This window comes from Sabethes cyaneus, chromosome 3 (genome assembly GCF_943734655.1).
Source record: "Sabethes cyaneus chromosome 3, idSabCyanKW18_F2, whole genome shotgun sequence".
Taxonomy (NCBI): domain Eukaryota; kingdom Metazoa; phylum Arthropoda; class Insecta; order Diptera; family Culicidae; genus Sabethes; species Sabethes cyaneus.
The window spans coordinates 168,330,478-168,344,306 of record NC_071355.1 but is presented as its reverse complement, the minus strand read 5'-3'; the positions used below and the strand labels follow the sequence as shown (position 1 = coordinate 168,344,306).

The 13,829-nt window shown below is 39.5% G+C and overlaps 1 protein-coding gene across 1 annotated transcript in view; it reads right to left on the bottom strand.

Annotated features, from left to right (window-relative positions):
• Positions 1–1,194: 1,194 nt before the first annotated feature.
• The window catches only part of LOC128740398 (adenylate cyclase type 10-like), a 41,611-nt gene continuing 28,976 nt past the window's right edge, over positions 1,195–13,829 (bottom strand). Inside the window, exons 21-22 of the mRNA XM_053835938.1 lie at positions 1,459–1,597; positions 1,195–1,401 (exon numbers count right to left, since the gene is read on the bottom strand). Of these exons, the coding sequence (XP_053691913.1) occupies positions 1,195–1,401; positions 1,459–1,597 (346 nt within the window). The remainder of the gene's footprint in view (positions 1,402–1,458; positions 1,598–13,829) is intronic.

Here is a 13,829-nt window from a genome sequence, read left to right as displayed (position 1 = left end):
AGTCCGAGCTGGACGACGAGTGGAAAATTCATTCATTGAATCAGGTTGCCTATCGTCACCAAGCGAGGATCATATGCTGGACATTAGCATAACAACGAACGTGCAACATAAGGTATAGCGCACGCCAGTTGGTACCTGATCCCTCTGGCTGATCTGTCATTTGGCTTTTCCGATAGTTGCGTTGTGATACCGTACTCCAAACTTCACTCTTCAATATCGGCCAGTGATTGAGTGGAAGAGCTTAGATTTGTTTATCTATGTTTCGTATATAAAGGAAATGACTCGAAAACTAGCTATTCATTAATTCTTCGTAATGTTTTAAAGACAAACCCCTGATCTTGCGCGTAAATGTTTTGGCTAACCATTTTGGGTTGTTGGATATGTAACTAAAAATAGGCCCGCATCCCAACTGAGCTTCCTGGATCCTGACGATCGAAAAGGCAACCGAAAATATCCCTCTGCAGCGTGAATCACTTAACCTCAAATGTCGAGTACGACGGGTATAATTTAACCAAGCATCTATAATTCATCCGCGCGGCAGCAACCAGGCAGCTTGTATCCACGCGAGACGAAGCGGAAGCCTGGCCGACGGGTTTGAACTTGCTAGGCAAGTAATCGGGCTATTTGAATTCCTGCTAAGATTCACTTCCCGAGAGGTGACGACTGCTCGACGCCGGGGAGGCTCGTGCCAGTTGACAAAGCTGCTAATTACAAATTCAAAACCATTTTTGAAAGTTAATGTATACGCACTTAAACTTCTGAACGCATTTTCAATGTCCCTTCATCGTTTTCTTTTTGATTTGGTGCGTTTTGACTTTCAAAAGCCGTGGCCTGTAGTTCGAGAAGTTTTACTGCCTGGTGTATACGGAAAAGGAAACTGTTCCCGTTGCGTGATGCCTCATGCAAATACCTCAACTTTAACCAAATACTGTTTACAAAACCAATCGTAAATATCACATGCATGCATGAAAAATGAGCCGTTAGAAGCCTGGCTTCTCGATAAGTTTTGCTTCAAATGTGTAACAGTTTGTCGCATTATATAAGATCGATTTGCAACTACATATTTGTAAGAAGGGGAGTAACTATTTGTAGTGTTTTTTTATAATTTCAATTCGAAAATCTTCAACAATTAAATTCATCACAATAATAATTTCCAAAATCTAAGATGAACAGCATAGGGAAAAAATATACTGCTCAAAAGTATCTCGCTCTTGGCAGTGGCAAAGAATAGGGGTAGATTCGTTCGTAGTTAAGTATGCAGTTGACGTAGTTATACCGGCGCTCGGAGGAAGACGTTTCATCGGCAGTCGTCTCACCATCCTGTTCCGACAATGAACTATCAATTGAACAGTGATCCAACCAAAATGTTTCAATCCTCGTTGGTAATCCACAACGCCAGAACTGCAATGAATATTTCGTTAACTTTTGTAGTACAAGTATATTTCCAAGATTTGTTACCTGCATTGTATGAAGAATTTTCTCCGCACAGAGATAGTCGTTTCGAGAAAACGCCAGTTTCCGGAGGCTAGTCAATTTTTGCGACACTTGGTTTTTGGGCTGAATCACTTCCTTGTAGTAAATTTTTAGTAGTTTATATCTAAAGAAAACAAAGTCATTGTAGTCGTGCATCGGTATACTAGATAATGGTGGCTGTAAAAGAATCAACCTATAGACAAATGGCAAATTCGATAATCGCATTTTCTAGTTGCATGCATTAAAATAATGAATGTATGTATGTATGTAAATTCTGTATCTTTAACGCAAATATCAATAATTCTTGAAAATAGTTTAGAAAGTCAGTCAGCGTTTTCAGATTTTTGCTGTTTAAAACAGGGATGATCCGATCACTTTTACTCAATTTTGATTCATTTGACAGTATCGTCTCAGCCGAGTGAAATTTGACAAAGTTATTCATGGGACATTTGTAGAACTAGTTATTATCTACAATTTTGCTGAATAAAGTTTTGCTGTATCTTTCGTAGTTACGGTGCTACAATGCTAGTACCTCACTAGTAACTAAATAAATGTTCACCAAGTTACTAGTATTGTAGCTCCGTAACTAAGAGATAAAACTTTATTCAGCAAAATTGTAGATAATAACTAGTTCTACAAATGTCCCATCCCAACTTTGTCAAATTTCGCTCGGCTGAGACAATACTGTTTAATGAATCAACATTGAGCCAAAGTGATCGGATCATCCCTGGTTTAAAATAAACTTAAGAGTCATCCGTTGACGAATAGTAAAAGTACTGTAAATGGTTATATCATGTAAACCACATTTCCAGTTTTTTTATGTGTGTGGATATTATCACTACGACCACCATTTTGATCTATTGTGATCTTATCCAGGTGTTGTTCCGCACTTCGTTGTTATTGCAATATCGCTATAGAGTGAGCGAACTGCTTATTATCCGTGCTTAAAGTGTCGGTGTGTTTTCACCCCTTTTTTCCTCTACGCTTCTTACTACTTTTCAACCAATCTAGCGCTAGAGCCAGGAAGTGCGGAGACTAGTTACAATTTGTCCTTGGACAAGAGGCTTCATTCGCACCTCGAGCAAGTATCATTCTTATAACCAGTCCCGGCTAAAGGCTTCATGGTCGGTAAAGCAGCGTTCAGCACAGAGTGAGGGTGTGTATGTGTGTATGTATGTGTTCCTTACTACTTATGCATTACCAATCTCGTTCCTAGAACCAGGAAGCGGAACAAGCTATAATTTGCCCTTGAACAAGAGGCTTTATTCGCACCTCAAGCAAGTACCACTCTTATAACTTGCCTGGCAAGAGGCTTTCATTGTTATTAAATGCAGAATGCAGTAGGATGGATGTGGAGGGGCCTGAGAATAAACCCATGCTAAAGTCACTTAACATCGAATGGCCTGATTCTACTAAGATTCGAACCCACGACCACTTGCTTGTCAAGGCAGACTCGGTAACCTTGCGGCTACAGGGCCCCCCACATTTTCAGTTACAACTCCTAAAAACAATAGCATAACAAAGTTTTAACAAAATTTACTCATTACTCTTAAGGCGTGCTATAAAAGGTTGTTGGAAAAACGCATTTGTCAGTAAAACCAATTATCCGTTCGTTTTACACTTAATACATTTAAACAGATACCATGGACCCTCGCTCGTTTGACCGTTTTCAATCTGAACACTTTAATTGGAACCCCGCACGTTTGCACGACGTGCAAATTAGAAATGGTTCAAATGTCATAATCAACGTGACACCATTTGCTTATAAAGACAATGCACACAAACCTAATTCGTTTCTGCTAATCTAGCGTGTTTAATCTATGTTCCACATTTCCTTTTCCCAACAATTCTGATAGAAATTCGCTCGGAGAATGAAATATTCGCTTTTTGCAATGACAGCTAAATCTAACCAGCAAAACAATAACAAAGAGCAGGGCGGCCAGTTCATATAAGTTTTAGTATATGTAGGGTTGCCAATTGTTCAAATTAAAAATAAACCCCGTTAGTTTGCATGAGGAATGGTGCAAATTAACGGGAGTCCACTGTATAACAAAACTAACGGGTGTCCAACATCAAACTGCATCACAGATAAAACACTGTAGAAAATTACCTAATTGACCGATTCTTTTCAAACATTCAGACAATACAATATAACCCATCAATAAGCTTTTGCCATATTTATTTCATTCAACTTCAATACCATAACCGTATGCTGGCACTTTTCGCTTAACTCTACTCATAAAGACCTATTTTTTTTTTATTTTGAAACGATGATTCTACAATTGATGAAGGGACGGTAAGGGAAAGTAATGAAGAAGGATTTTTTCGGGAATGAAGGGGAAGGGTGGAAAGGAAGGGGGGGGGGTAATAGGTAGCTATGGTTAACAAGTTGTCGTTGTGACTCCTATCTTTTGTCCAATGCTGGAAGGTGCATGGGTCGAACCAAGCTGTAATCAGAGATTATAACCGGATTTGAACCCACAACACCTGCCAGGGCGTGTCGCTCACTGGTACCCGTGTACCTTTGAACCACAGAGGCGCTGGACAAAAGAAGTCTGCACAACCCCCCTTATTAACCATAGCGCGACATGGGTTGTTCTATTTTTAGACACACAAATTGTGCCTCTTCCTACACCTACTGTAGAAACCACCGACCGAGAAGTTTTAGTCTAACGTCTTTTTACTTTCAGGACGACGACACTATGCAGGCCCTTACGACTTGCAAGGTACTGCGTGTGACGCTGTTCGTCCGAAAGCGTGTTAGTCCGCGTTTCTCAGCGCGGTTCTTCGGAGAAAGTAATCTCTGATTACAGCTTGGTTCGACCCATGCACCTTCCAGCATTAGACAAAAGATAGGAGTCACAACCACAGAACAGAAGTGGAAGTTCGAACAATCGTTCGAGCAAAACCTGGCATCTACGCTCTGGTCTAAAACTCTACCAATAAGTAAGAACTTTGACGAGTTTTTGTTTTGAGTGCACTTGTCATCCAAAATCTCGTCTAAACGAAATTCCTCAACTCGTCTAAATATTTCAGCTTTACTTCGCACATAGGAGTATTTGATGCAAAATGTTGGCCATAAGTCCAAAATGGAAAATGCATGATTTTATCAAAATATCGTATCTATTATCACAATAGGGCCTACTAGTCACGTTAGTATTGTTCTATGCAGGATTGATTGATTTTTTTTCACAGAGTATGCTGTTATTTTGGATAGCAGTTTTCAAGAAGCATCCTATCGTTCGTGGGTATATAAACCTGAAAATCTGAATGAAATATTATTTGTTTAACATAAGTGAGCATTTTCTCTGTAAAGAAGGATATTTTTAAATAATTTTATCTAGCTTTTTACGAGCCGTATTGGTGAACCGTATAATCTGTGTTAGTGTTCGTAATATTTGGACAGTATTTTTGACATTTCGTAATTACATCGCACGTTTTCTTTGCGCACGTTCACGTTAAAATTAACGGAACGTGCGGAAAGAAAACGTACCATGTATTTAGGAAATGTCAAAAATGCTATCCAAATATTACGAACGCCGTCCTCCATTATGGCATGTAAAAAGCTGGATATGCATTTATATATCCATCAGCTTCTTCGAGCCATAATGGCGACTGTCATTCGACTCAATTCGACAAGAACAAAATATATTTGTCATTATGTTTACGTATATATGTATGCACGCATGTACATATGCATATACAAGCATAGGCGTCACACACACAAACCAATTTTATGTCACATACACAAACCAGTTAGCACCGCCTAGTTAGCGTCGAGGTACGATGCTGGTCTAACAAGCCAGTCGTCGTATGTTCGGATCTCGGCTACACTGAGAAAACTTTTATGTGCCAAACAGTTATCATTTATGTGCAAGCGATAAATTAGCACATACTATTTATACGCGTATAATTTTTATGTGTATTTCTGGGAGGATTATGTTTATATGTGGCTCATGATAATCATATGGAATTTCATATTGTTGATTGCAAGGAAGATTGTCTAATCAATAAGTGCGCAATCGCTCTTAAAAGTGCTATTTTGGCTTAAATCGTTTCGGTCTCTTAGGTGCACTTATTGCTTGGAATGTAACGAAAAAGTGCGCCGAAGATACCAAAACGATTTAATGCAGGATCGCACTTTTATGAGCGATTTCGCACTTTGGAGGGTACAATTTTCCTTGCAATCAGCAATATGAAAATTTACTATTAGTTATGTGCAGAATATTTTGAGTTTAGGTGGGGCTTGCTAGTTAGAGTCAGTAGGATCGTTGCACTGGCCCCGTAATTTTCCTGTATTCTAACAGCCGGCTGCGAAGTCTGTCGATAAAGAAGGGTAATGCCTAAAGACGGTATAAACCCTTGGCGTTGGCTTTTTACACAAACCAATTTAGATTCAATGGATTCGACCGCAATAAATTTTATGGAAAGCTCTAAGGTAACAAGTTTATATATTTTTGGATAGAACTAAGTGTAAATTCGACTATCTGAAGAACCTTAAGCGAAACTGAAATAAACTTTTTCTCGCCGAATAAGTCAACAAGAATAACATCACAGAACAGAAGTGGAAGTCCGAACGATTCGGCGATCAAAACGGGTAACAAATAGCGTTTTTGTTTTTTTAACCTGGGTTGATTGCAACCGACTACTAAATAAACAAACATTTTCGCGAGCATAAACAAACGTTTTCGGGTTGTCAGTGCATTGCTTATTGCGAGGTTCAAACTCTGAAAAAACTCAGTGTGAACCCGTCGTCTAAAAAGTGCAACCCAGAGCGAACCAACCTGAGTGAAAAAACAAACGTTTTGACAGCCGTTCGATTGGAACTAGAGCGAACCTAGATTGGACCTAAGCAAAAACAAAAACGGTAAAAGTCTTTTTTGTTTTTATTTTTTTTTTGGGAAGGTTTTCGTATAGAAGCGAATAACAGCAATATAAGCAGAACGCTCGCTGCCAATCGCATAGCAGCTTTCACATGCTTTTGTGTGCATTCGTATACGTTCGTGTGTTTTTGTGGAAAAAAGTGACTCGCTACCGCCAGGTTCGCTAGTATCTGTAGAAATCTGTAGCATGTACGTGTTTGGATTTTTACTTCCATTTCTGTTCTGTGATAACATATTAACCCCTCTAAGGTCTTTTCTATTTTCATAATGTCTATAGATAATGACCATATGTCTTATGGCCCCGGAGTTATAAAGGAGTTCTTTGGGGAACCGCGACATGGCTTTTTTAGATAGTTGCCAAATATTTAAAATTTGTTTGAAATCTGTTGATTTTTGTAAATGTATCATCGACTGTGGACATATAAGCTACTTTGCCGCAGTTACGAGCCATGGCGCGCACGGTCCGGATCCGGGGGGACACTATGAATCCGGAACCGGTTCCCATAAAGGGACATTTCAGCATCAGTAAAGTATGTCGTGTCGCATATCAAAAAACATCAGCACTCGATAAAACAGCGATTGGCGATCAGTTCATGTCTCAAGAGAAAAATTTGTGCGCTGCCGTCCGAATAGTTTTTTGGCTGATTGTTACGTGTCAGAGCGCAAATCGCGAAAGCGAATTTCTCAAAACTGTATTTCCAAAGTCGATGAGCATGATTTCTCGAAAAAACCTACACCGATCCACTTGAAACTTTTAAACAAGTTATATTTTCGTTTTGTTGATTTAATACAAGTTTTCTGGAAATATTTTCTAGAGATTAATCGAAGAGTAAAATTATTTTTCTTTTTTTTGGTCTGTTACCGTAACATGTATACAAATTTCCACTTTAATCAGTTAAAAGGTTTAGTCCTCTCAACTGTGTAAAGTATAACCGCTTAACCTTCAATGCATTAGAAAAAAGCTTTGCTCTCATTCTCATTTTAATTCGTATTTCGTTTTGTATTTTGAAATAATTCATTGCCGCAAGCATCAATTGATGTACCGCAAACCTCTAATCACATCAGCTTGATGAAATAAGACTAATAGAAGTAATGAAGATATTTTGGACCAACATGGCCACTTCACCGGAAAAACATCTGGTACCTGATTCGCGACACATTGTTTAAATTTTAGGATAATTCATCTTACGGCACATCAAATCACATCATCTTGATAAAATGAGACTATTGAAAGTATAATAAAGACATTTTGAAAGCAAATGACTACATCACTATCGGATCTGGAACATCCGGTACCTGGCTCAGGGGAATTCTTTGGATTTTGGGATAATGCATCATGAGGCACATCAAATCATATCGCTTTGATCAAAAGACATTGATGGAAGTACAATGGAGACATTTTGGAACCAAATAGCCACTTCAGTAACCGGGTTTGGGTTCAATTGATGATTTTAGGGTATATAAGCGATTTAACTTATAATGAACCGGTTAACGGGGTAGTTCTGGTTATATTGGGGCGGTTTAAAACAAAATCCTATGGCACTGAAAACTACAATACATATATCAAACTAATAATGCGTTTTAGAAGCAACCTTCACCATTGGAATAAAAACCATCTTATGTGTTGAAGGCATATCTGATATCATAGCTTCTAAGGTATTACACATTTTTGTCCCGAATAATCCCATATGTGTTGAATCATAATCCACCCAGTTAGCTTCGGGGTAAGATGCTAACCTAACAAGCTAGTCGTCGTATATTCGAATCTCGGCTAGGAGGTGCTGCTATAGAGTCAGTAGGATCGTTGCACTAGCCCCGTAATTATCCTGTACTCTAATAACCGGCTGCGAAGTCTGTCTGTCTGCCCAAGCACCGGGAAGTTCCATTAGTGTTATTTTGCTAAGCCGATGTGATTTGATGTGCCGCAAAATGAATTATCTCAAAATACAAAAATGTCCCCGGAGACAGGTGGTTGATGTTCCGGAGCCGACGCAGAAGCGGCCATTAGTACAAAATACTCCGAAATTTACCTTGGGTGTCAGTTTTGGGCCATACCTTTCAAGCGAGGCAAGGAAAACGAAGTTCGGATTGAAAATGGATGAAAAAGAGCAAGCTCAAAATTTGGGTCCTTTTTGATGATGCTTTCGTTTAGATGGACCGATAATACAAATTAATTGGGGAGTCAAACGACATGCATTGTACAACGGGAGCAAATCGTTTGAATTTATAAGAAGCAATAAATTGAAATAACTTACAGGAGATAACTATACAAAAACTTTTTAAATTAGGAATATCGTAAAAAAAAGAATTCATAACTACACGGAGAATAAAAATGTAGTTTCAACCATATTTATGGTTGTTTTACGCACAAACAAAAATTTCGTTTTGTTTCAAACTGAAATGTATGATTGAAATGAAAATATTTATTGTTATGTCAATGTTAACTTCAAATTTGAAAATACTTTACTTTTAATTCAAAACTGTTATTTTCTTGATTCAAACAGAATCTCGTTTTGAAACAACAATATTTTCAGGTTGTTATAAAAATATTTTATTGAGGCTTAAAGCAACAATCATTTTGTTTGAAGCAAACTGGAGCTTTTTCGCTCCGTGTACATATTTCATCACTTTACCCACTGTCCAGGCAGATTAGACTAGACACAGGGGGATTAAAATACCCAACTTTTGTTTTTGTTTTGGTTTCACTGAGCGAACTGACAGATTCAGTTGGTTCGACTAGTTGAATTTCATAACAGAGACAACAGCTAATAATAGTAAAATTGTAATAAAAATACACTGTTTAATTGCTTCCTGTTTAATACTTCCAACCAGCAAGTGGGAGCAAAACCAAAACTGATAAATGCTATACGGAAAATATGTAGAATTTGACAGCCTCACCAGTCCCTAGTGGCGAGACTGGAGCATTTAGACGAGTTGGCAAGGATGCCAGAAAGAAAAGTGTTATGAATTTTCAAAATATATCATCGAGACGAGAATCGAAATCAACATGCGGCTTGTGATCTTAAACAAATTTTATATTGCGAATTGCATTAAAAACGTGAAATGCAAGAAACTTGCAGACATGTTACAAGTAAAAGCCCCGCAACGAGCTGTCAATTACATATGTCAATTTATTGGGATTGACACTCACAATAAGTTGACATAAATATTTGACAGCTCGCCGCTGGAATTTTACTTGCAAACTGTTTACAAGATTTTTGCATTTCACGTTTTTAATGCAATTTGCAATATAAGAATTGTTGATGTGCGACTGTATTGGTGGTTTGTATGCATCGGGAAACACTTTGCAATGAAAAAAAACTCTAGATGCAAACAAATCGCGTATACGTATACGCGGCGATGTGTGCGTAATATTCTTGTCAGCAATCTCTATGCTAAACTTCCAACGACATGCGTAACCGGTGTAACGTATAAAATAGGAGTAAAATCAAAAGTCGCGTAGGTTTTGATTTTTATTATTGATCACCTGCGGTTAGCGGCAACTACATTAGCATGTTTGAGAGATGAAAAAACACCTATGCTAGTTTTAATCACACGGTGGCAACTTTGACGTTTTCGAACAAAATAGGTGAAGCCAACACATCTGGATCACTGGATCACTTTTATGCTAGTGCGCGGCTAGTGTGCGTGTAAAAAAACGATTAATACGATATTTCCGCAGCAGCAAACTTAACTTTTGTAGCGGCGTTATCTGTTTCTCGCCCGAAAAGTGAAGTTTTATGTTAGACGATTGTAAATTATTGTTACCAATGCACTGTTTTTGAGATTCCTAGAAAATTCTTCACTTCTATATAACTAAATTGATACATGCATGATTGAGTTTTTGTTGGTTTGGTCGCGTGAGCATAAAGATTATTAACACCTTTTTGCCATTTCCGTACAGGAATTCCATAGAATAGTTCTGGCAACTTTGCTTTGGGTCAGCTAGTCTAAATTGGGAAAACAGTATAGTAAATTTTCCGTGTAAAAAGCCACTTTCCACCGCCAGGTTCGCTAGTATCTGTAAAAGGTTAGAGTTACGAGTTTTGATTTTAACTTCCACTTCTGTTCTGTGGTCACAACGACAACTTGTTAACCATAGCTACCTATTACCCCCCCCCCCCCCTTCCTTTCCACCCTTCCCCTTCATTCCCGAAAAAATCCTTCTTCATTACTTTCCCTTACCGTCCCTTCATCAATTGTAGAATCATCGTTTCAAAATAAATATTAATATATGCCTGACCGCATTTCAAGGTCATGACTAAAGTCACGAGTTTGGTCAATCATAAAGACCTGTTCAACATCTGGCTACAGCTTCTTCTGAACGGAAACCCACTTTTTCTTCATGTCTTCCTCAGATTTGGCTTCCTTGAGATGCTTCCGTAGTGCCTGCTTCATAATAATCCAGTATTTTCCGATGGGCTTTAGTTCCGGTGCGTTGGGGGCCTCATGGCCTTGGGTACGAAATTGGCGTTGGCTTCATACCACTCCAGGACATCCTTTGAATAGTGGCACGAAGCTAAATCCGGCCAGAATATCATAGGACCCTCGGGTTGCTTCTACAGAGGAAGCAGACACTTTGTAGACAGTCCTTGACGGAGATCTGCCCGTTTACAGTCCCGGTAGTCACGAACGGTGCACTCCGTTTGCCACATGAGCAAATCGTTTACCAAAGGATGTATTTCTTGGCAAACTTTGAAAGCTAGGCGATGAAGAACAGTAGCCCCGGAAGCTGCCGCAGGTCCGCCTTGACGTCATTCTCATCATCCATGATAAGACAATAAGGATTCACCAGCATCTGGGTGTTCAGTTTTCGGGTCCGTGACTTTCCCACCGTATTTTGCCGTTCGTCACGCATACTTTGTACGTATGCAGTCCCTCCCGGTCCTTGGCTCTCTGAACGAAAAATTTGGACAGCTTCAAATTTTTGGCCACATCCCTAGCAGAAGCATTTGGATTCCGCTTAAACGCTTTCATGACGCGCTTGTGATCCTGATCACTAATAGAACATCTATTCTGACTACATTTCTGCTTCCGTTCGATGCTCAGAGTTTCGAAGTAATGTTTAATTACACGACTCACCGTTGTCCGACGTCCCGATGAGAGAGTTGAGGATTTTACAGGTGCTTGCGCAAAATCAATTCGCGACGTTGCTTTTCGGGTGACGCAATTTTTTCCAATTCTCGAAAAACTTACAGCGATAAAAGTGCCGTCTAAACATCGTCCTTAACAGCGCACGTCCATCGGGTGCGAGGTTTGCCCCGACGTCTACGACATCTTGCAGGTTCTCTGCTGAACAGTTTGGGCTACTTTTTCATTGGGCTTTTTTGCCACGTTGTTGCAAGTTGTCCTGCAGGTCATCAAGAAATACGAACTGAATCTAAATGTGCGCCAACAGAATCAAACATTAAGAACTTTATTGCATAGGATGCATTCTTCGTTTCCTATTTCTCCATACCTGTCTTATTTCGCTTCACTTTTACATGTCTTATTTTCTAGAGTACTCACTCGGCCAGATACCACGATCGCTGCAGCAACCATGCACTTCATTTTGGCTGTGTTGATGATAAGTCTCAATCTCCCTCCTGCCCCTTTAAAAAAACCGCTTTAAACCACTGCTCAGCTGCTCTACGGTTGATTCAAATGATATCGACGTTATCCGCAAAACCAAAAAGCATGTATGATTTCGCGAGGGTACGGTTCCTTTTTACGTACGCCCGTTGTATTGCAATTTTCAAGGCAATGTTGCATAGCAGGTTAAAGAGCGCATCCCCTTGCTTTAGTCCATCCAATGCAAAGTCACGAAAGCGGTTGAGGCTTCGCCAGCTATTCTAACGCATGATTTTCATCCACCCAGCATCGCACGAATCAGCATAACTAGTTTCGTTGGAACACCATACTCTAGTATTATCTGTCACAGCTCATTTCGTTTAACTAAATCGTACGCCGTCTTAAAATCCACCAACAGATGATGAGTCTGCAAGTTGTACTCTTGGAACTCGTCTAGTAACTGACGCTACCTAAACATCGGATCCACCATGGTGCGACCATCGCGAAAACCGGCCGGTACTAATCGACAAAGAACTCCGCTAACGGTTTCAGTTTGCAGAATAGGATACGAGAGAGCACTTTATGGGTAGAATTGTAATGTAATATAATGTCTTGATAATTTCAACAGTCGAGTAGATGTCTTTTCTCAAAAATGAGGCAAATGAGGCCATCCAACCACTCCTCCGGCATTTGCGCTCAAATCCAGACAAGTTCAGTGGCAACAGCCAGTTAGCATAGATGTCAAATGTGTAGAAGATGGCTGAAGTGTAAATCGAAACAGTCACAGAAAACGTAATAGTTTTTAACTTTTTTCGCCGAAAATATCAATAAAAATGATATGTAAACTTCACGATGACGAGCTCCAACAAATAAATCCAAGCATGCCTGTGAATGATGTGGATGGACAATTACTTCCAGATCCTACTAATTCGCTGAAACGCTGTTTTGAGCACTTCAAACAACTTTTCCAAGTTTCAAAGTCCAACCAGCCCCAACATCACGTTCACGTAGAAGATCTTACACTATACCCAGATAACCAATAAGCATCACCAATGCCATTCAAATGCAAGCCAATAAGTATTTAAGTCACTTTAAATGCTACTTAAAAACTACTTTGGCAAAATATGCGGCTACTTTACTGCTAATCCTCTTATAGTGCTGACAATGCTCATTTGCTGCTGATTACCGACAAAAAGAGTTTGAAAAGAATTTTGGATGACAATTTATTGCAGTTAGGCAGTCAAAAAGCGGATAAACAGCAACGTGATATGCTAATGAGCGCCCGTTTATCTGCTTATGGAAATGCTTATTGGTTACCTGGGTATTGTCATGTTCTGAATCTTACTGGAGCAAATTCCCAGAGTTCTTCTATTATGTATTCATTGACTACAAAAAAGGTTTTGACCGGTGAGCAGACTTCCTCATGCACAGTCCTGAATAATGGAACCAAACCCCATTCTAGCAATCTGTTTATTATCGGTCCTTCTGTTCCTCAGGCCCGCACTTTTGACCACAAGGTCCGCGTGTATAAGCGAGGGCATAACGACGCTACGTGGTTGTGCGCTCGCGAGTGTGAGTAAGTAGCAGAAGGTATGCACGCTGCACCAGCGGTTGTTTATCGTATGCTTGCGTCAGTGACGTAGGCGTTGGAAACTGCAATACTGCTTCAGAGTAACGGGGCCAACTGCGGAGAAAGTCTGAAGCTTCCAATATTTTCGCAGCTAGTAGTCGTCAGATGGCGACATCAAGATCAATATAGGTACTCGGATCATGAAGGTTTGGGCTGCTTTTGTGAGTTTGTGAAATATATGGAGATCCAACCAGATAAGTAAGTCTACGTTCAAAAATCCAAAAATTTGGATCGAAAGAGAAATGTGTGCTATTTTACGCTATTTTGATGTGGTATGCATTAGTTTTGAACAT